This window comes from Castor canadensis, chromosome 5, assembly GCF_047511655.1.
Source record: "Castor canadensis chromosome 5, mCasCan1.hap1v2, whole genome shotgun sequence".
NCBI classification, from domain to species: Eukaryota; Metazoa; Chordata; class Mammalia; order Rodentia; family Castoridae; genus Castor; species Castor canadensis.
Window position 1 is genome coordinate 143,470,344 of NC_133390.1, and position 23,603 is coordinate 143,493,946.

Sequence of the window (23,603 nt, forward strand, 5' to 3'; positions counted from 1 at the left end):
CAGGCCTATAGCTTGAGCCACTCCACCAGCCCTTTTTTGTGGTGGGTTTTTTCGAGATAGGGTCTCGTGATCTGTTTGCCTGATTCATCCTTCTGATCTCTGCTTCCCGAGTAGCTAGGATTACAGGTGTGAGCCACTGGCGAGAATGTACTTTTCTGCATTTGTGGTCATCAATAAAAGTCTCTGAGGTTATGGAGATCACCTTGCAGGAGAAATGATCAATAATCAAAATAAATGGGAAAATTAATGGGGCTATGTGTTACTGGCAGAGCTAAAGCAAGGAGGGACAAAGGGGGATGAGACTGCAATTTAAAATTAATTGTTCAGGGAAAGTCAATTAAGCTGACACTGGTTCTAAGATGAGTTATTTTATGATAAAGTCTTATTTTATGAGAAAAGGGGACCTTGTTTACATATCAAAATAAAACGTCAAGTTATGAGAATACAGAGAAAGATGCTAAGTTAAACCACAAACTTGTAAGACAGTTTGCTACTCAGGAAACACATTTATGTTTCCCAATGAACAAGGGATGGTGATATAGCTGGCTAGGTTCTTGGCAGAGAGACAGACCAGAAGGGTAAAAACAGATGATAGCTAGGCTACCTTTAATCTCATCAGTATTTGTTAGGGCTCTGAGAACAATGTATTTATTGTCATCAGGACTTGAAATGGGAGTGAAGTAATCTCTAGTCCATTTGTCTTGCTCCAAGTCTTAGAACGTGGATGAAGAAAGAATTTGTTGAAAGAATAGAGAGTAGCTTATATAATTGAAAGAAAAACTAAAGAAGTAAGCTTTGGAAAACAGAGAAGCTTCCTCTCTCTGCCTCCAGATTCGGCCTGGGCCACACCATGTTCCCCTTTGTATTTCTCTTCCCTAACTTTTAATAAACTCCCATTCCACCCACATGTCTTGTCATGGATTCTTCCTGGTAGGACACAAAGAATTTGGGAGTCTTCTGATCATAGACTGAGCCGGAACAGTTTTACTCTTTACATTTTTCCTGTCAAGATTCAAATTCTGGCTTTGGCTTAGTATAAGTAACCTGTCCACTTCTTGTTAGGGTAAGCCTGAAAGTCCCATTGGATGCAAGTGGTGAAGGGCAGTCACTAGAAGTGAAGTGGGCTGCCCTTATTAGAATAAGAAGGCCTTCGTGCTGGGCAGGCAAAATAACAACTATTTACAACAGGTTCTCTTGCAGGGTTATTACAGTCTGTCTATTGTTGAAACCTTTAATCTACTTGTTGGAATTAAAGAAAACAGACACACAAGAGGGTGCAAGCATATTCTCACTCCAGCTTAGCAAACACACAAGCACAAAATGTCTGACAGTGACTCCTCCTTATATCCCTAACACAGTTGTACCTGCCTCTCACCTGGGATTTGTCCAGGTCAAAGATTCACAGTCTTTCCCGATTGGCTAAAAGGCTTGGGGGATGGTTAAGGACACACAGTTTAGCCGGCAATGGCATCATACAGGAATCTGGAAGAAGAATCAAGGACCCTTCAAACATGCAAGTTACCTAAAATGGTGACCTGAGGAGTTTTTAAATAATCTAAGCAGTTAACAAATACTTTGATAGAAAAGATCATTTTTCTTACACACGGTAGGAAGAATTCTAAGGTAATTTCTATCTCTGGTGATGTACACTCCCTGACAATCCTCTCCCCTTGATTGTAGACAGAAACTCTGAATATAGGCAGGCATGGTGTAAGCCCAGCACTGAGAGGCTGAGGCAGGAGGACTGAAAGTTCTAGGCCAGCCTGGGCTAAAGGAGCATGTCCCTGTTAAAAAAAAAAAAAAAAGTACTGGAGGTGTGGCTCAAGCAGTAGAGTGCTTGCATAGCCCTGAGTTCAAACCCAATTCTACCACAAAAAAAAAAAAAAAAGATTAAAAAAAAAACCCCACAAAGAAAAGAAACTGTGAATAAAATGGATATCACTCCTGACACTTAGCTACTAATTGTTGACTTTGTGTGTTCATCAAAAGGGACGTTGCCTTGGGGAGGCTAACTAGAAGGTGCAAAAGTCAGAGAGGCCTTAGAAAAAAATGAAAGCTGCCAGTTCTATAGGGTGTAAGGTGTTGAATTCCATCCCCCCTCTTGCATGAGCCTGGGGAATGTCTCTGAACATCTGATGAGATGGTAACCTTGCCTGACACCCTGATTGCAGCCTTATGAGGCTTCAGCTTTGCCTCAACACTTGACCCACAGAAATTGTGAAAGATGAAATTCATGTTACTTTAAGCAACTAAGTTTGGGATGAGTTGTTACACAGCAATTGAAAACAAATATACCATGCTACCATTGGGTAACATTTCTGATACAAGTGTTAAGGTATAGTTGTCCTTTATTTGTGGAGGATTGGGTTTCGGGACACTGTCCTCCCCCCACCTCCTACAGATACCCAAATCCAAAGATGTTCAACTCCCTTGCATAAAATGGTGTGTGTTTACATGTAACCCATGTGCATTCTCCTGTCCACCTTTTTTATTTTTTTGATGGTACTGGGGTTTGAACTAAGGGCTTCCCGTTTGCAAAGCAGGCACTCTACCACTTGAACCACACCTCAGTCCCTTCTGTATACTTTAAATCATCTCTAGATAGCTTATAATACCTCATACAATGTAAAAGGCATGTAAATAGCTGTTCTACTATGGAAACTAATGGCAAGGAAAAAAAGCTATGAAGGGCTGACTGAAATTATGCTTTCTAGGAATAACAAATGGTGGTGTGTTTGTGCTCCCAGAGAACCATGACAGAGGAGGTTGACCTAGGGCACAAGGCTCAAGATGCAGCAGACATTTGAGATGAAGGAAGCAAGTTTTCAGCCAGCTAGTCTTTAGGGTTTGAGAGAGGTGGGAACAAGAAGAGGGAGGTAACCAGATTTTTTTCCTGATTGAGATTTGCTGGTAGAGAGTTTCGTATTTAATATTTGAGTGAATTTACTAGATAACTGTTCATGCTTAGTATATCATAAGACCTCAGAGTTACTTCAACTATTGAAGGTTAGAAATTTAAAAAGTTAGGGCTGAAGGCAGGTTAGATGGACTTTTGTTGCTTTTACTTGAACTGCCACTAGAGGATGGCAAGTGTGGTGTCTCAGCAGGATATCCAAGATAAAGGTGTGCAGAGCAGTGTTGAAAGGTGACTTGATTATGATGTAGATAAATTCCAGGAACACAGGTGGTAACAACAGTGTCCAAGACATGGAAGGGATCATATGTATGTATTAAAAATTTTTTTTTTGTGGTACTGGGATTTGAATTACTAGGAAGGTGCTATATCACTTGAACACCTCCCCTCTTCCCAGACCTTTTGCTTTTAGTTTGTTTTTGGTGGGTCTGAAGATTAACTCAGGGTGCAGCTTTTATTGATTGAGATGGGGGTCTCGAAAACATTTTCCCTGGGGTTGGCCTTAAACCATGATCTTGCCATATCTCTGCCTCCTGAGTAGCTAGAATTAGATGTGTGAGCTACCGCACCTGGCCTGTATTCATCTTTTTTTTTTTTTTTTTCAGTATTGGGGATCAAACCTGGGGCTAGTCTATATGCATTTTTTTTTTTTTTTGGTGGGACTGTGGTTTGAACTCAGGGCTTTGCACTTGCAAAGCAGGCACTCTACTGCTTGAATCACACCTCCAGCCCGTTTTGCCCTGTTTATTTTGGAGTTGGGAGGTCTCACAAACTATTTGCTCAGGCTGGCTTCCAACCATGATCCACTTGATCTCAGCCTCCCAAGTAGCAAGAGTTACAGGTTTAGCCACTGATGCCTAGCCTGTGTGTATTATTTTTAAAACCTTACTTTTTTTTTTTTTGCAGTATTGAGGCTTGAACTCAGGGACTCTGCCTTGAGCCACTCCATCAGCCCTTTTTGTGAAGGGCTTTTTCAAAATAGGGTCTCTTGAAATATTTCCCCAGGCTGGCTTTGAACCGCGATCCTCCTGATCTCTGTCTCCTGAGTAGCTAGGATTATAGATGTGAGCCACTGGCGCCTGGCACTTTTTTTTTTAAATTCCTGCCTGTTCCAATTGATATTGTTGTGTAAAAACCACCTCAAATTTAATGGAGTAAAAAAGATAATCATTTTGCCAGGTGTTAGGGCTCAAGCCTAACACCTAATCCTAGCTATTCAGGAGGCAGAGATCAGGAGGATTAAGCTTCAAAGCCAGCCAGGGCAAATAGTTCAAGAGACCCTATCTTGAAAAAATCCACCACAAAAATAGGCTGATGGAGTGGCTCAAGTTGTAAGCCCCAAATTCAAACCCCAGTACCTCACACACAATAATCATTTTATTGTGCTCTTGGATTCTGGGGAATTCAGAAACAGCATGGTTGTGGATGGTTTGTGTTTCCACACCAAAACCCCCCAAAGCCTGGTCAAATTTTCTGACAAGGGCCCTGTTTTTCCAGTTGCCAATAACATTTTCCTTAGCTATCTTTACTCTCTTATGGACAATCTCAAGGTGTTTTACATTTCTGCTAACATTGATGTTTCCCTTCTTACTCTTCCTTGTTGCTTCGCCTAGTCTCAAAACTAAAGCTTCATGCTTATTTGTATCACATTATTTTGTTGTGACATCCACCCCACTTTCAGGTAATGAAATCTGTTCCACTTACTATTGGTGAATTACCATTACTATGTAATAAACTTCCCCTCCTTAAGAAGTTAATGGTAGAAAAATAACAAGCCCCCAAAGTCAGCGTGAAGCCCTGAGTTCAAACTCCAGTACTGCCAAAAAAAAAAAAAAATCTACAAAGCCCAAAGTTACATAACATAAGCTAGGAATCCAGGATAGCTATGGGGAAGGGGGTAGTGGTGACTGTACTACTTAGATTACATTTATAATAATTGTAACAGTGGTTCTCCTTTTTGATTTCAGGACACATTTTTTTTTATTGTATTGTATTATTTTATTATTTATTTATCTCTTATTTTTGTAGTACTAGAAATGGAACGCTGAACTTCCATTTATGTTAGGCAAGAGCTCTACCACTGAGCTACCTCTCAATTATATAGTGTTAATTTTGTAATGATTGCCTCCACAGCAAAGTGGACATTTTTTGGTTTATTGAGTTATTTATCTGTGTGTTATTTGAGAAAGAAATTTGACTTTTTGCAAATTTCATAGTAACAAGTCTGCACTTAATGGAGATATTCTTTCTTTCCATATTAACTTACTATGGATCTGATACTTTTCTCCCCCAAGAGCCCCCCACTTTTTTTAACCTCACTTTTTTTTAATATTATTTTTTACAATTCACACATATTTTTACCTAGGAATCCAAGAGTGGAAATCGGTCCTAGGGATTCATTCCCAAACTGCATTCCTGGCTATTTTTCTTTGGCTCTTTTACTATACAAGTCAAATGCTTATTTGCTCCTGTCTTCTGAGGGACTGGGTCTATCACCTTCTCTTTTCTACCTGTATAACTGGGCTGAAGAGAAGGTCCTGAGTGGTTGTCAAATTTAAATTCATTAAAATCACCTACACGGCTGTTCAAACAAATGGTTGGGCCCTAAACCCAGAGTTTCTGATGTAGGTAGGTCTGAGGTGGGGTCTAAAAAAAAAGCCAAGGTGATGCTAAAGTTCCTGCTCTCTGACCTCACATAGCAAAAAACACTGAGCATCTCTAATCTAAAAATCCCAAATCTGAAATGCTCCAAAATCTGTAACTTTTTGAATGCCAACATGATGCTACAAGTGAGTAATTCCACATCAAGAAATGTTTCATGCACAAAACCATTAAAAGTACTGTGTATCTACAAATATTGTAGGTAGCCCACGTTTGTAATCCTAGCTATTTGGGAAGGTGTGATGGGTAAGACTGCAGTTGGAGGCCACCTGGGGCAAATAGTTTCCCATCTCCAAAATAACCAGAGCAAAATGGACTGGAGGTGTGGCTCAAGAGGTAGAGTGCCTGCTTTGCAAGTACCAAGCCCTGAATTCAAACCCCGTCTCAAAGTAGCCACTCATGTCCTGCAGGCAATGGCAGGAGGATTTAGAGTGCAAGGCCAGCCTGGGTTAGTGAGAACCCCCCCCCCCCAAAAAAAAGTATGAAACTAAGCTATGTGTGCAAGGTGTATATGAAACAGAAATGAAATTCGTTTTCAGACTTAGACCTTGTCCCCAAATGTGTCATTTATATGTATATGTAAATATTTAGAAAACCTTAAAAAAAATTCGAGATCCAAAACATTTCTGGTCCCAACCATTTCAGCCAAGGGATACTCAAACCATTCTGCTCTATTTCTTTCAAATTCTCTGTTCCTAAAACAGGCTTAACATGGTTACATGTTAAAAGATTTATAGTAATATTAATAAGGAAACATTAGCTAGATTACACAAATGTTACTGGTTTTGCCCTTAGATTCCAGACAGTAAAACAAAGGCCAGCCATACTTTTCCTACAGGGCAAGATTGTCTCCCACCTCTCACACGTAATCCAGGCAGAACACCAGATTTCCCTACTGAATAGAGACTGCAAAGACTGACAAATTTAGCCCTTAAGCAACATCTCAATTAGTGACGGACAGTTTACTTTTATTTCATATAAAAACGCTATTCAGTCAACCCCTTAGATCCTGGGGCGGGTGAAAGATAAGTAAGGGCGCCTGCTCAATTGAAAGACAACAAAAACAACCCCCTCCCTGCACCAAATCAAAGAAAAGCCAAAATCAAACAGGCACCCCGGAAGACCGATGAAGACTCAGGGCCACACCTGAAAAGCCAGGTGAGCCGCTAAGCACCAGTGGGCGGAATCACAGCAGAGCATGGGCGTTGACTTCCGTCCACGTGGTGCGAAGCGCGACCAACCGGGACGCTATACGTCAACTTCGCTTCCTCACCCTGGCAACGGGCGGGTGACTACTTCCGGTGCCGTGAGGGCTCTGGGCTGAAGCGGGTGAGTGTCCCTCTTCCTCACACTGTCGGCGCTTCTGCTGCCGCAGTGCAGCTATGAGTGTGCGCTTGGCGAGCTCGCTGACACGTCCTCTCCCAGATCGGGAAGGTGGGGGGCGCACAGAAAGCCCCCTGCCCAGGGCTAGAGAAGGGGCTCAGATGGCCCTCGTGCCCTAGTGTCGGTCGCGCGTGGGGCCCATGCCGTCCTTTTCCAGCCTCGTCTCCGGCGTGGCGGCCTCAGCGCCTCTGCGGGGAGGACTGCGGAGTTCTCGCAGCGCTTCTCGCACTTGGCATTTGCAGGCCGGAGATGGCCGAGGGGGTCCTGGAGTTTCGCAGGGACCCCAGAGGTGCAGCCTATTCGCGGGTTTATTGGGGTCTACACATCCCGTAGTGGATAGAGGCCTGGTTACTGCTCAGGCAGAGGAGGAGGAAAGGCCTGAGTAGATGAAGCAGCTGGAGAGCAGGGTGAGAGAAGCAGAGCTGGAGGTGCTCTGCAAATAGAGGAGGGAGTTCAACTTGCTTGTGCAGGGCCGAGGAAGGAAAGGTATATTGGGAACCATGTGACTCAGATCTTTGAATAATAAACCAAGGAATTTTTGCTTGTGCACGTGGAAGAGTAATAGTTTCTATTTCGTTGTAAGTCTTTCTTGCTACCGCTTAAATAAGACAACGATTATTAAAGAATGTTAGAGATGTAGAAATATTTAGAAAAAAATTAACCTGTGCTACACCACAGGTTAGGTGCTACACCACCTGAGCACACACCAGTCCTTGATCTTTCTAATTTTTTATGCACATTATGCTGTGAACATTGTGGGTATGTGTAAAACATGGTTATAACTGAGAAGTACACTTTGTGTTTGTTGCATCCATTGCACGGATTGGGGAATTTTTTTTTTTAAGCTGTAATTCACATATCATAAAATTCATCTTTTTAATTATTGTAGATTTCACTGTTCTTTAATGTATTCAGAAAGTGGTACACATGTTACTATTGTCTAGGTCCAGAACATTTTCATCACCTCCAAAAGAAATCCTGTACCCATTACAACTCCTTCGCCTTTAAAACCACTAATCTACTTTCTGTGTTTATGGATTTTTCTGTCTGGACATTTTAATTAAATGGAATTAGTTAGTAGGTGTCCTTTTTATTTTTATTTATTTCTACTATTCCATGTCTCCCCATTCACAGTACAGATCAGACACGGGCCTGGGCTGAGGTGCATATGGAATAGGGTTTGCCTCCTTTTCCTATACAGTCAGTGTAAGAACATAGCCTGTAGCAAACACTTTGAGGCCATACATGATCTTTTGTGTTTGGTCTCCTTCAGTTGGCATAACCGTTTCAAGGTTCATCTCTGACTCTTTTTTTTTTGTATGTGTGTGTGTGTGGTGCTGCAGATACAACCTGGGGCTTCATACTTTGTAGGCAGGTGTTCTACCACTGAACTATATCCACAGGATGAGTGATGTGCTGTTGTGCAAATGTACTACATTTTGTGTAACCATCAGTTGATGGATGTTTGGGTTTACACTTTTTGGCTATTTTGAATAATTCTATAAATTCCTTGTACAAGTTTTTGTATGGACATGTGTTTGAAGTTCTCTTTGGTATATACTTAAAATGAAACTGCAGGGTCATGTGGTAACTTTTTTTGACAGTCTTGGGTTTTGAACTGAGGGCTTCAGGCTTGCTAGGCAGGTGCTCTTCCTCTTGAGCCAAGCCTCCAGCCCCTATTTATTTATTTATTTATTCCACAACTCCCCCCCCCAACCCCTATTTATTTTTGAGATAGGGTCTCACCATGTAGTCCAGGCTGGCCTCAAACCAGAGATCCAATTGCCTCATTCTTTGAGTACTAGGATTACAGGTGTGTAATGGAACTGCTATTTTCCAAAGAGGCTGCACCATGTTACATTCCCACCAGCAGGTTATGAGGATTCTGATCTCCACATCTTTGCTAACATCTGTCTTTTTGATTAGAGCCATCTGGGTGCTTGTGAAATGGTGGCTCATTATAGTTTTGATTTTCATTTTCCTTGATGTTAAACATCTGCGATGTGCTTATTCCTCATTTGTATATTTTGGGGAAATACCTGTTCTTTGGAGAAATTGCCCGTTTTGAAATTTAGTTGTCATATTTTAAACTTGTATGTGTTCTTTCTGTATTTTGTATACAAGTCCCTTATCAAATATATGATTTGTAATATTTTCTACCACTTTGTGGATTGTTTTTCCACCTTTTCACATGGTGTACGTTGAAACATGAAAGTCTAAAATTTTGGTGAAGTCTAGCTTACCTATTTTTTTTTCTTTTGATTGCTTTTTGTTTGTTTTTGGTATCATGTCTAAGAAATGATTCCTAAATCCAGGGTCACAAATATTTACCCCTATATTTCCAAGAGTTTTATAGTTTAAACTTTTGTATTTAGGTTTTTAGTCTGTTTAGAGTTAATTTTGGTATGTAATATGAGGTAGGAGTACAGCTCCTTTTTTATGCCTACAAATAGTCAATTTTCCCAACACCATTTGTTGAAAAGACTGTCCTTGGCTAGGCCGTGGTGGCTCACGCCTGTAATCCTAGATACTCACGAGGCAGAGATCAGAAGGATTGCAGTTTGAAGCCAGCCCTGGGCAAATAGTTTGCAAGAAACTATCCTGAAAAAAAAAAAAAAGTCATTAAAAAAAGGGCTGACAGAGTGGCTCAAGTGGTAAGAGCACCTGCTTAGCAAGTGTGAGGCCCTAAGTTCAAACCTCAGTGCTGCCAAAAAAACCAAACCAAAACAAAACAAAAAACTGTCCTTTTCCCATTGAATGGCATGGGCTCTCTCATTGAAAATCAATTGACCATAAAAGTATAAGTTATTTGTTTTAACTATTTCTCTTTGTTGGACTCATAGATTGCACCAAGATTTTTGTATTCTATATTATCTTTTGTTAAACATAGCAGAAAATTTTTATACTCTATTGACTGAGCTAGCCAGGCAGGTGCTAAACACAGCAAAAAAGACATAAAGTCTTTTCTTTATTTAAAATTTTGGTAGAAAATGTTCTCAGAAGTGGAATTATTGGGTCAAAGATGGATTTTAGTAGGTTCTGGAGCTCATTTAATGAGGCTTTAAAACTTTTAATGTCATGAAGCTAAAAGCAACAGCATGGTCTTTACTCATCATTTGATAGTTTAAGGGCTGAAATTCTGTAAAAGCCTTTTGTTCTAAGATGGATGGATTCCATGAGTTTCTTCCTCCAGTTGCTCCTGAAAGACTAAATAGAACTAGAGTGAAAAACTTGACACCATACTAACAGGACTTGTGGTTGTATTCTAAATGGTTTAAAGAAAAAGAAAAAAAAAGGTGTCATGTGCAATAGAAAAATAAAGAATCTTTGAGAGAGATGAATGAGGTCAAGATTTAGACCTTAAATTATTTCTATGAGCCAGGTACCAATGACTCATGCCTATAATTCTAGCTACTCAAGAGGTGGAAATCAGGAGGCTTGTGGTTCAAAAAGCCAGCCTGGGCAAATAGTTCCATGAGATACTATCTCAAAAAAAACCATCACACACACACAAAAAAGAGCTGGTGGAGTGGTTCAAGGTGTAAGTTCTGAGTTCAAGCCCCAGAACCACAAAAAAAAAAGAAAAAAAGAAAAATTATTTCCATGAAAGTCCCTAGAGTGAAAATGTTTTATTCTCAGGTTGATCAAGTTAACATTCATCTTGTTCTTAAAGATGGCAAACTTAAATATTCCTCTTTTCAGTAGATAGTATGGGGTGAAATACATTTAAATACAAAAGTTATTAGGAGAAAACTGAATTTCTCTTTCATTCTTGCTCCTCATTTTCCCAGTTCTTAGAGGTATCAATGGTACTTATAGTTTGTGTCTATGTTGACTAGTTCATACCTAGAGTATCTCTGGAAAGATAGTATATACAATATTATACATTTTACAGCTCTTGCTTCTTATAAATGTCTTTTCAAAATGGTTACAATTGGCTTATGGTGCCAGTACAGAGCTAGTTATTTTGAATAGTCTTTCTTTAATACTGGGTATTCAGTTTATAGTTTCTTTTTTATGTAGTGTCTGCTCATGTATTTTAGGATGGTATTTGCTTTGATTGGAGTTGCCCTTTGAGATTTATTTTGCAGTTTTTTGAGGCTGGTTGCTTTAGGATGGATTGGATTTAGGGAGAAAAGTTCAGATACTGTTGTAACATTTATGCTAAGGTGTATGGGCTAAACAAGGGTGAAGAAAAAGGAAGTTAAATGTTTGAAGAAAACCCATAGGATTTGAAAACTTGGGTGCAGTCTAAAATGATTTTAAGATGAGTGTTAGAAAAGGGTAATGCTATAAAGAGAAATTAGTGATGTGGAAAGAACTAGATTTTTTTGGGGTAGGGAATGATCTTGTTTTGGACAGGATATGAAAGAGGAAGATCAAGGTTGAACTGTACAGAAAAAAAATTGTGGCTAGAACTCAAGACAGACGACAGAGAGTTGGGAATTATTTGATTTGCTGAGAGGATAGTTTTGAAAGGTTGCCAGTAGTTGAAACTTCTAAAGGAGACATTTGAGAATGGACTCAGAGGGATCATGAAGAGCTAGGATAGTAGATTGATATGTTGCAAATAAGAGCAGGTGATCTAGAGAATCAGAGGTTGACAATGGAAGATTAAGAAAGGGGCACTAGATTTAGTATTTTGGAATAGGTATAATTTATGCAAAGCAAAATTTGTTTTTTTTTTTTTTTTTGGACAGCTTTATTAAGATACAATTTATGAGCCAGGTACACTTAAAATCCTAGTTACTCAGGAGGCAGAGATCAGGAGGATCATGGTTTGAAGCCAGTCTGGGCAAATAGCTTGAGAGAACCTATCTCGAAAAAAACCCATCACAAAAAAGGGCTGGTGGAGTGGTCCACGTGGTTGAGCACTTGCCTAGCAAGCAGAGGCCTTGGGTTCAAAATCCTCCATAAAAAAAAAAGAAAAAAATATGATACAATTTATGGAGTGTGGCTCAAGTGGTAAAGTGACTGTCTACCAAGTGCCAGGCCCTGAGTCAAAACCCCAGTACCACCAATTGAAAAAAAGATACAATTTATGTATCAGTTTACCCACTTAAAGTATATAATTCACTGGTGTTATAGTCACAGAATTGTGGAATCATCATCATGATTATCAATTTTAGAACACTGATTGTACATTGTATATTGCTAGTATATCCAATATTAAGGCTCTTGATTCTTAATGTCAAATTTTTCTTTTCATGAATCACCACAAAAACAAACTGCCCCCCATTATCAGTCATCACCATTATTTTCCCTCCATCTTTCAGCAACCACTGATGTACTTTCTGTCTGTTTAACTTGCCTATTCTGGATTTTTCATGTAAATGGGATTATACAAAGATGGCTTTTTGTGTCTGACTTCTTGCATACTTTCCATTTACACTATAGTATGCATCAAAACTATTCCTTTTTATGGCTGACTGATGTTCCATTGTATGCATAGAACACATTTTGTTTTCTTTTTTTTTTCATTTTTCTTTTATTATTCATATGTGCATACAAGGCTTGGTTTATTTCTCCCCCCTGCCCCCACCCCCTCCCTTAACCACCCACTCCGCCCCCTCCCTCTCCCCCCCCAATACCCAGCAGAAACTATTTTGCCCTTATTTCTAATTTTGTTGTAGAGAGAGTATAAGCAATAATAGGAAGGAACAAGGGTTTTTGCTGGTTGAGATAAGGATAGCTATACAGGGCATTGACTCACATTGATTTCCTGTGCGTGGGTGTTACCTTCTAGGTTAATTCTTTTTGATCTAACCTTTTCTCTAGTACCTGTTCCCCTTTTCCTATTGGCCTCAGTTGCTTTAAGGTATCTGCTTTAGTTTCTCTGCGTTAAGGGCAACAAATGCTAGCTAGTTTTTTAGGTGTCTTACCTATCCTCACCCCTCCCTTGTGTGCTCTCGCTTTTATCATGTGCTCAAAGTCCAATCCCCTTGTTGTGTTTGCCCTTGATCTAATGTCCACATGTGAGGGAGAACATACAATTTTTGGTCTTTTGGGCTAAGCTAACCTCACTCAGAATGATGTTCTTCAATTTTATCCATTTACCAGCAAATGATAACATTTCATTCTTCTTCATGGCTCCATAAAATTCCATTGTGTATAGATACCACAGTTTCTTAATCCATTCGTCAGTAGTGGGGTATCTTGGCTGTTTCCATAACTTGGCTATTGTGAATAGTGCCGCAATAAACAAGGGTGTGCAGGTGCCTCTGGAGTAACCTGTGTCACAGTCTTTTGGATATATCCCCAAGAGTGGTATTGCTGGATCAAATGGTAGATTTTCAATGTTTAGCTTTTTAAGTAGCCTCCAAATTTTTTTCCAGAGTAGTTGTACTAGTTTACATTCCCACCAACAGTGTAAGAGGGTTCCTTTTTCCCCCACATCCTTGCCAACACCTGTTGTTAGTGGTGTTGCTAATGATGGCTATTCTAACAGGGGTGAGGTGGAATCTTAGTGTGGTTTTAATTTCATGCATCAGTTTTTTAAGCAACAAAAGTAAGAGATCTTTCAGGGTTATTTAACTCACAGTTACAAGCACATACTATGTGCCTAGCTATAGCAGTTATTATCCTGTGCACTAGGTTTTTTAATCACACCACGTTCATCTTTGAAGTCTCCAGTGGCTCTGAGTTATTTGAAGAATTAATTCCAGGACTAGTGGAGTGGTTCTAGTGGTAAGAGTACCTGCCTAGCAAGTGTGAGGCCTTGAGTTCAAACCCCAGTATCACAAAAAAAAAAAAAAAAAAAAAAAAAATTAATTCCTTGACCTGGCACCCAAATCTTTCTATACATGATCCCAATATATCTTGTCTTCCAGCATGATACTAATATTCCACACAGGTTTCCTCTTTTTTCCTTCATACTGCTGAGGCTCTGGACCCTCTCTACCTATGCTGTGATTCTGCCTTCCTAGAATACCTTCCCCATCCTGATCTTACCTGCTCTCTAAGACTGGGCTCCAGTAATTCCTTCCTATTAAAGCTTTCCTAGGCAACTCCAACCCACAGTAATTTCTTTTGCTTTTTGACCACATGCTTTCTATCTACTTCTCTCCTGTTCACTAATAAATATCAACCAACAAACATTTACCTTGGGTGCGTACAGATTGATGATTATTATTTCCTTTTGGTCTATTTCCCCTTTTATTAGTATGGAATGTCCTTCTTTATCTCGTTTGATCAATGTAGGTTTGAAGTCTACTTTGTCAGAGATAAGTATTGCTACTCCTGCTTGTTTTTGGGGGCCATTGGCTTGGTAAATCTTCTTCCAGCCTTTCATCCTAAGCATATGCTTATTTCTGTTGGTGAGATGGGTCTCCTGTAAGCAACAAATTGTTGGATCTTCTTTTTTAATCCATTTTGTTTCCACTTTTTGGCTACTTTGAATTACATCCTGTAAACATCTGGCTACAAGTTTTTGTGTAGACATATTTTTAGTTCTCTGGGTATATAACTAGGAATGGAATTTTCTGGGTCATATAACTTTTTTTTTTTTGAGCTAGGTCTCCTCTGTAGACCATAGCCCAACCAACCTCTTTGACTATCTCTATATCCAAGGCTGGCCTCAATTTTCTTGTCTCAACCTCCTGAGTGTTGGGGTTATAGGTGTGTGCCATGCCCAGCTGGGGTCATATGATAGTTCTGTTTAATTTTTTTTTCTCCAAGCAAGGTCTCACTATATAGCCCTGGCTGGCCTGGAACTCTCTCTGTGGTCCATGCTGGCTTTGAATTTTCGGTTCTCCTGCCTCAGTCTAGAGTGCTGGGATTACAGGCATTTCTCACCAACTGGCTAAGTCTGTTTAAAATTTTTTCTAATCGTGGTGGGGATTGAACTCAGGGCCTTATGCATTTTTGACCACACAGGGATTTGAACTCAGGGCCTCACATTGCTAGGCAGGTGCTCTACCACTTGAACCACTCCAACAGCCCCTTTTTTTCATTAGGTACTTTTGAGATAGGGTTCCGGTTTTGTTTTTGCCCTGGGTGGCTTCAAACTGTGATCCTCCTGATCTCTGCCTCTTGAGTAGCTAGGATTACAGGCATGAGCCACCAGTGCTCTAACTTTTTGATTAACTATTGTAGAAGATGGACAAGTTGTCATTCATTGTTTAAAACTAACAATTTTAATATCATTACTGATAGGAAACTGAGAAATGTCCATATTCAAATATATGATTCAGAAATAAAGGCATTATGAAAATTGTCTATAGAATTTTTTAGAAAATTAAATAAAGTTAATTTTGTGGTACTGGGTATTAAACCTAGGGCCTTGCACATGCTAGGTAAGAGCTCTACCACTGAGGTACACTCTTAGCACCTGAATTGTTGTTTCTTGTATAAAACTATTAAATACCTTTGTACCTCCTTTCACTGGAAGCCTTTTGAGTATAACTTTAAAGCTTAGGTGAAGTGTTAGGGATTTTTCTTGTGGGTTAATGTATTGGTGTAAGTAAGCTATGTCAATTTCAAATAATGATTTGATTTGTAGTAGTGATTGCAAATATAGATACATGAGAGGGATATTTCATGTTATCTGCAGTCATGATATTTTTCCTCCGTTTGGTCTTAAGTCTGGAGATCAAATATTGAGATTTTTTTTTTTTTTTTAGTTTGGATTGCATGTAGTTTATGTGTCCCCTTAAATTCAAGATCCAGAAAATAACAACCAAAAAAGACCCAAAGTCTTTGGTCATGTTTTTAAAAAATATTCCTTCCGTTGGTGGGATTACAAAATTATAATTCAGAAATGAATGTAAATTTAGAATATGGCATTTCCCTTCTTATTGCTTTTTTTTTCCTTCTGAGTCAGGGTCTCATTAGGTAGCCCAGGCTGACTTGGAATTTACCCTGTACCCCTGGCTAGAGTTGAACTTGTCATCCTCCTTCCACAGCCTCCATCTGCTGTGATTACAGCTCTATGCTACCACTCCTGGCTGGTTGCTTTTATTTCTAACCACTTACGTCAAGACATAATTATTGGTTCATATCTTACTTTTGATTGATTTTTGCCAAATTGCCCTTAGTGAGTTGTACCAGTTTACACTACCACTAGAGCATAAATGCTCTTGTTTGTCTGTACCCTCAAAACCTGATGTCTTACATTTTTGATGTTTGTTAATGTAAGTTAAGGATGGTATTTGAATGTAGTTTTATTTTGTAATTTTTTGAGTGAGGTTTAGCATCTTTTACCAGTTTAAACCATTATATAATTTTTCTCTAATGTGGGATTTGTCCATTTGCTTTTTATAGTCTTTACAGTTTCTTGGAACTCTTTATTAGACAATTTAGTCTTCTTTTTTTCTGTGGGACCGGGGTTTTAACACAGGACTTTATGCTCGAAAAGCAGGTATTTTTCTGTTTGAATCACACCTCTAGTCCTTTTGCTCTGGTTATTTTGGAGGTGGGGTTTTGCATATTATTTGGCTGGGCTGGCCTTGAGCCTTGATCCTCCTGATCTCAGTCTCCTGAGTAGTTAAGTTAGTATTACAGGTGTGAGCCACTGGTGCCCAATGACAAGTTAGACCTTTAATGAGTTCTTAGTTAAAAAAAATGATGTTTCAGTAGAAGTTGATTCATTTCTAATCGAATTAAAAACATTTCAGCCAGGTGTGGTGGTGCACACCTGTCATAACAGTATTTGAGAGCCTATGGATGACCTTGAGTTCAAGGTCAGCCTGAGCTACATTGGGAGACCTTGTATAAAAACCTGGAACAAAATCAAAACCCTGAAAAATCCATTTCAGTAACCATTGGGAGTTGGAGGCCAGAGTTGTATATTGGATAGCCCATCTAATTGAGTTCTTTTCCCAGTCCAATAAAACTTGGGGCCAGCATTTTTTGGAGGTGTTTGTAGAGATTAGATGTTTGCTGAATAAACATATTTCAGGTAGTCTTTGAGGGAAGGTAAACTGCTGATGAAATAGCATATTAATTCATCTTCTACATTTTCTGTTAAGACAACCAAAGCAGTGTTTTTAAATATTGTATACATTTAAATGCTATTCTAGTCTTATAAATTATAGATGTTATGATTTCTTATTTTCATATTCATTATAAAATATAAATATTACATCAGATCACAGTAAGCTTAAGTAGTTTGAGGTTTAATAATGCATACTGCTTGAATGTATTTTTATTTTACCTGAAGCTTTTAGATTTTCAAAGCCTCAATTTTCTCTGTGTATGTGTGTTCTTAGATTAGGGAGCCCAACCTTATTTCATTTCTGGGGCAGACATGGTGGCATTTATAGGCTGGAAGATGAACCACTGAATTCACTTTGTCAGCTGATACGTGAATAATTGGTAGCTTGCCTCAAGAAACATTGTGAGAAATAAAAAAAGTAAATAAAGGTAATTTAGGCAGATTTTTTGTGAAGTAATTGGAAGAAAAGCATTGTTAGGGAGACAGCTGCAATCATAAAACAAAAACAAAAGCAGGTGTTTTATTTATTTATTTATTTATTTATTTATTTATTTTTGCAGTGTGGGGGATCAAACCCAGGGTCTTATGTCTATTAGGCAAGTGCTCTGACACTCAGCTACATCCCCTGCCCTAAAAATAGGCACTTTAATTCCTTACCCTTTCTTTTTTTTTTCTTTTTTTGCAGTACTAGGGCTTGAACTGAGGGCCTACACCTTGAGCCGCTCCACTAAGCCCTTTTTGTGTTAGGTATTTTCCTGATAGGGTCTCGAGAACTATTGCCTGGCCTGGCTTTGAACTGTGATCTTCCTGATTGCTGCCTCCTGAGTGATGAGGATTACAGGCATGAGCCACTGGCGCCTGGCTCTTTCCTTACTTGATAAGGTCTCACTATGGAGCCCGGGCCAGCCTTGAACTACTAGTCCTCTTGCCTCAGCCTGCAGAGTGTTGGGATTACAAGTATGTTCTACCATGCCTGACCTTTCTTCTTTTCAGCTTAATACAAGGTACAGATTTTTACTTAACAGTGTGAATCTGGGCATTTTAGGTAGTTTTGATCATTTCTCTCTCAGGTTTTCTTTACATCTTTTTGTAGATTTTTAAATGATTTATTTTCTCCTAATCTGAAATATGTTCTGCCATCATTTTTTTTAAGCCAAAATTGTTGAAAGTTTGTGAGTTAATAATGCATAGGGAGAAAAATGAGAAGCTTTGTGGCATAAGTTGCTTGAAAATTGTTTTATTACATTTTCTGTTTGATCACTTATCTGTGGAGAACCCCAGAAATAATGCTTTTCATGAAAGCTGACAACTGTTTGCAGAAGTATTATTTTAATTTCTTGGTTTAGTCATATTCTTTCTTTAGTATTTGTGTTTTATGAGAATTATCTTAAGAATTTCTTTACATATAGATGTGAATCTATATGTTGATTTATTTCCTTATTTAAGTAGGCAGAAATCTATGCTTTTTTCAAGGCGTGGTGATGTTTCCAGCAGTAGTTTTGATTTCAAAATATCCCAGAGATTATTAGCGGTTAGTTTGGAGTAGGAGAAAGTGATATTTAATTTATATAAAGGATTATTTCAGTGTGAATAAAAGAAAGATAATATATCTTCAGACTCAGTATGAGGTTTTTTTTTTTCTTAACAATTCTTTTGTTTAAATGTCACCAAGCAAGTACTGTCAGTGGGCAGAGATTTATATTTTAACCTTTTTATATTCTTTGTATTATCCCATTAAACAACTTTAAAACTAGCTGTTTTGAAAATCATCTTTCATGAATTTTTGCAAGTAATATTCATACTGCTGGAAAGAAATCATACCATTTTTGCCTGCTTTTCTCTAGGGTAATTTGCTGCAGTTGTTTTTCCGATAGAAATATGCTCTTTTCCTAATAGAAGATGATAATCTTGGAGAATGACCATGGAGAAGGGGATGAGTTCTGGAGAAGGGCTGCCTTCAAAATCATCTCAGGCTTCAGCTGTTAAAATAACAGCCAAAGAATTGGAAACAAAGCAGTCCTATAAAGAGAAACGAGGGGGCTTTGTGTTGGTGCATGCAGGTAAGACCTTCATGAGTAAGTTGGAAGCTGAAAATAAAAATAATGTTGAATTTTCCTTCTCTTGCCTTGAAGTTCACTGAGAATTGTGTTTCACATCTGCTAGAGAGGAATCAAAGAAATTGTTTGACATTAATGTACTGAGGACCCTTCTACTCCCCAGTTGAAAGATCTTATAATAATAATTCTTCCTGTGTTTTCTTCACTCCTTTCCCCTGTTATTTACTTTTACTCATATAATAGGTAAATGTAAATTAGTAGTGTTAAAACTAAAGTAATTTTTAAGCTCTGGTTTATGATTTTTAGAATAATGCTGCTGAAAAGCTTCTGCTGAAACCCAGTAAAAGCTAAAAAAGATATAATTATATCTCAGAGTATAATTATACAATTTTGGAGCTAGTTCAGCTTTGAAGAGATGTTTTAAAATTTTCTCTTTTCCCTCTAAAGATTCAATGATTCTCTCTATGGAATGAACTGACAATAGAGTACAGGAGAAAACACATAACAAATTTATTAACATGCAGATATGCACTAGAGCCATACACAAATTTTGAAACCCAGAGGGTCAGATGTTTGAAGCCTCAATAGCATTTTGAGCTCCAGAAATAGAGGCTTAAAACTCCTAGAAGAAGGCAGAGACAGGTTATGAGAGGGTGAGGCTAAGAAATATCTTTTGAACAAATGTCTTATGCAAAGAAAGTCTCTTAAGTAATGGTCATCAGAAGACTGTATATGACATCCTGTGGCAGTCTCTGCACAGGAATGTTTTGATAAGATCCCTTCTAGATCCAGGTAAGGTAGATGGATACCAGGGCTTCAGAGGAAGCTTGCTTACTTCAGTAATATAGATGTCCTCTATAGACACAGATCTTGGTCTACTTCCCTCTATTCCTGTGTCTGTAGTCCCTCTGAATTGTCATCTTGAAATGTGCTAAAGAAGTAGATTTTGGGGTGCAATGTTTTACTCTGTTGTATCTTCTTAATACTATAAACAAGGGACTCCCTGCTGGAGTCAGTCTTCTTCAGGGTAGACCTCTGTGGGGCTTTGTCTGGGAGGATCAGGTAGTTCAGTACTATGTTTAAGAACTTCAATTAGAGGGTTAGTCATGAAGAGAGGTTAAGGGCTCTTATCTTTGTTTCTTTCTTGTTTAGATTATCCTCAAATCACTAAGGAGGGATGAGTCCTTTTAGACAATTTTTTTTTATTGTTGTGGTAGGGGTACATTGTGGCATTTACAGAAGTTTTTACAATGTATCAAATATATCATAGTTGAATTCACCCCCTCCATCATTCTTTATCCTGCCTCCCCCCATTCCTGAATAGTTTCAGCAGGTCTCATTTTTCCATTTACATGCATATGTACAAACTATTTAGGCAAACAAATTTATTCAGAGTCATTCTTTTGAGTAAGTTCTTGGGTATTTGATTAAGAGACAGGAACCCCATAATTTCTAATAGACAGCTATGAATGTGCTGTTACTGAGGTTCAAAGACATTCTGTGCTACATTCCAGGGTGAGAGAGAAAGTAGAGTGTTTTGGTGGGAGTTGTGCTATTGGTGGTTGTTGTAGATAGGTGGGATGTCAGACCCCTCAATAGTTTTCTTTTTTTTCCTTTGTAGAAACTACCTAGCTTTATGAAGATATTCTTAAGAATTTTTGGATTCTAAAAAGGAGTTTCTCAAATACTTGGGCTTTCAAAAGGTCAACAAAGAGGAGCTCCATGGGACTCTGTTCCTGACACATCCTGGGTTATCAACTTTAGACTAAAAGAATTCCCAACTTTGAGGTTCATGAAAAGAAATGGGAAGTGACTTTGGTTAAGCCTTCTTGGGGACATGAACTATTTCTAGGACCTCTGTCAGGAAAAGAATTTTTGAGCAAGGATATAGGGCATGGTATTAAAAATGCTCAAGATAGAGAAAGAATCTGTTTGATTTTTAAAACTTCATGCAGTTTGGGCATAGTTTTATTTTTACTGGACTACATTAGTTGGTATGGACTACTTACATTGTCAGTCTCTGATAGTTTAATGATAACTAAGACTTGGTTTTAATTTTTCTGCTATAGGTGCAGGTTATCATTCTGAATCCAAGGCCAAGGAATATAAACATGTATGCAGAAGAGCTTGTCAGAAGGTATGAACAGAATGTGTGTGATTTAAGTGTTTCAGTTTTGGACACAAAGCAGCGTTACTTTTAAATTCATAATTTTAAGATTTTATTTATGGGACATTCTTTGTTTGGGTTCGAAAATGTTATTTTGCTTATATTTGTGGGTTTCATTTTGCTTTGCTCTATGTTTTTAATTTTCTGAGTGATGCTGAGCTCTTCCTTCTGCTTCCCTAGATTGAAGTTTATATTTTTGGAACTGTGGGTGCATGATCATAATCATATCTTTTATAATCTTTGCAGAGGCACTGACCTCTGATAGAAGGAGTAGAAAAAACTGCTTAAAAGCAGCCAATGTCTTTTCATGAAGGGAAGAAAAAAAAATAATAAAATTAAAATGGGTGTTTTTCTTACCTTTTCTTGACTTTATCCTTCTGCTTTTTGTCATGTAGTTTGTATCATACCAAAGTTATTGTTATTCCTGGGTTTTGATTTGCCCTTTTACTCAGTTGTGGCCCGCCCCGCCCCTTGGTTGTTGAGGTTTTCCTAAATTGTTAAATACTTAATGTTGGGGCAGGAATGGTCTCAGAAGAAATATTGTTTATTTTCATCCTATATACTTTTTTAAATTTTAATTTATCATTTTTACATTTAGTTACATGTGTATACATTATTTGGGCCACCCCCCTCCCACTATACAGCTTATACTATATACTCTTATAGGCAAATGTTTCATTACTTTTTATGCAAATAGAATGTCAATTGGATACTGATCAAATTAATATAGGTCTCTTTTAGCTCTTTTCCTTTACATCTACATACCATTTAAAAGAAAAATTGTACTTTGTTACAGATCCAAAATTTTTCTTATGAATGGAATGCCATAAATGAATAAGAACATTTTGTTACAGGGATTTTATTTTTATTTTCTTTTTCTGGGGGCGGGGTGACACTGGGGTTTGAACTCAAGGATTACAACTTGAGCCACTCCACCAGTCCTTTTTTGTGATGGGTTTTTATCAAGATAGGATCTTGAGAACTGTTTGCCCAGGCTGGCTTTGAACCTCAATCCTCCTCTTCTCTGCCTCCTGAGTAGCCAAGATTGCTATAGACATGAGCCACTGGTGCTTGGCTTATTATTATTTTCTAATGATAATAAAGCTAAATGTCTGCTCAGCTGTTTTATATTTTTTCCTTTTCTTTTTTTTTTGAAGGTACTAGGGTTCGAACTCAGGATCTCACACTTGCTGGGCAGGTGCTCTACTGAGGCAGAGGGAGTTTGGGACTTTTAGAAACCATACATCTTGATTTAGAGAACCTCACTCCTCCCTTGCTACCCCCCCACCCTTGTCCCCTCTTGAGCCCAGAGTGCTCTAGTTCAACTGGAAATTCTTTGTTAAATTAGTGTAGAAAATTCCTCCCACTTAGATTGGATTCAGGAGATTTGTGAATTAGCAGAGGTGCATGCATGAGCCCTCCCAGATGGGGAGTGATGCAAGTTTTCTCTTAACTTCCAAGTTAAGGATGATATAAAAATGACCTAAAATAAAATCTGTCCCCTTTATTTTCCTTTATACAGTGCCTCCATTCCACTTTGCAGGGACCCCACCTGTAATCCCTTTCCCCCTTTCCCGTAATAAAACTGTATTCCCTCACTTCCCTCACCACGGGTTCTGCTTGGATTCTTCCTCATCAGAGTGCAAGGGCCAAGTCTTCTGATTAGAATCATCAGCAACTTCAATACTGTCACTTGAGCCACTCCACCAGCCCTTTCTTAATTTTTCAAGTGTGAAATCTTTTCATTGTCTGAAAAGAAATACTTTACATTTATACAGCTATAATCCTAGAAATTTAATACATTTGGACTGTATAATCCAATTCACTGTAATGAATTAGCTTCTTCAAAGTTTAATGAGAGAAAATAAAATAAAATAGAAAGTTGAATGACAGGACTGGGGGCATGACCAAGTAGTAGAGCCATTGTCTAGAAAACTTGAGGTCCTGACTTCAAACCCTAGTACCGCCAAAAAAGTCTATTGAGAAATATTTAGTTTTGGGGATTTCTCATTGTTAATTAAATTGGAGTTTTAATAGTTCATTTGGAAACCAGTTTCCCTTCACTCTCTTTCTTTTATTAATTTATGCCCTAGAAAGCAAGGTGATTTTCGTAGACCTTTGTTCTCTGTAGTTTATATTGTAATATAAAGAATATATGCTTCTACTTGAGGATTCTGACCTGCCTCTGTGACCTAGAGACTGGCTTTTTAAAAATATTTTTATTGTTGTGATGGGTGGGGGTACATCGTGGCATTTATACAGGTTTTTACAATGTATCAAATATAAAGGAGTTCACCTTCTCAACCATTCTACTTCAACTCTCCCTCCCTTGATTCTTGGAGTAGTTTTAACAGGCAGGTATTATTTTTGCATTTACCTACATGAACAGGTTTTATTGTACCGTATTCTCCCACCTACTCCCTTTCCCAAACACCTACCCCCTCCCATGGATGCCAGCCCTCCCCCCTGGGCAGGACTTGTTCTGCC

General features: G+C 38.5%; 1 protein-coding gene and 1 non-coding gene across 6 annotated transcripts in view; one reads left to right on the plus strand and one right to left on the minus strand.

Moving 5' to 3' along the window:
- Positions 1-6,858: 6,858 nt before the first annotated feature.
- The window catches only part of Tasp1 (taspase 1), a 257,045-nt gene continuing 240,300 nt past the window's right edge, over positions 6,859-23,603 (plus strand). For all 5 annotated transcript variants that reach the window (XR_012448167.1, XM_074074333.1, XM_074074332.1 and 2 more), the window contains exons 1-3: positions 6,859-6,904; positions 18,737-18,952; positions 21,019-21,086. Coding sequence is in view for 4 of the 5 variants with exons in the window: in XM_074074333.1 (XP_073930434.1) it covers positions 18,808-18,952; positions 21,019-21,086 (213 nt within the window). In the remaining variant the exon portion in view is untranslated. The remainder of the gene's footprint in view (positions 6,905-18,736; positions 18,953-21,018; positions 21,087-23,603) is intronic.
- On the minus strand, positions 8,073-8,199 carry LOC141423749 (small nucleolar RNA SNORA51). The gene has a single exon (XR_012448567.1). It is a non-coding gene; the product is annotated as a small nucleolar RNA SNORA51 (small nucleolar RNA).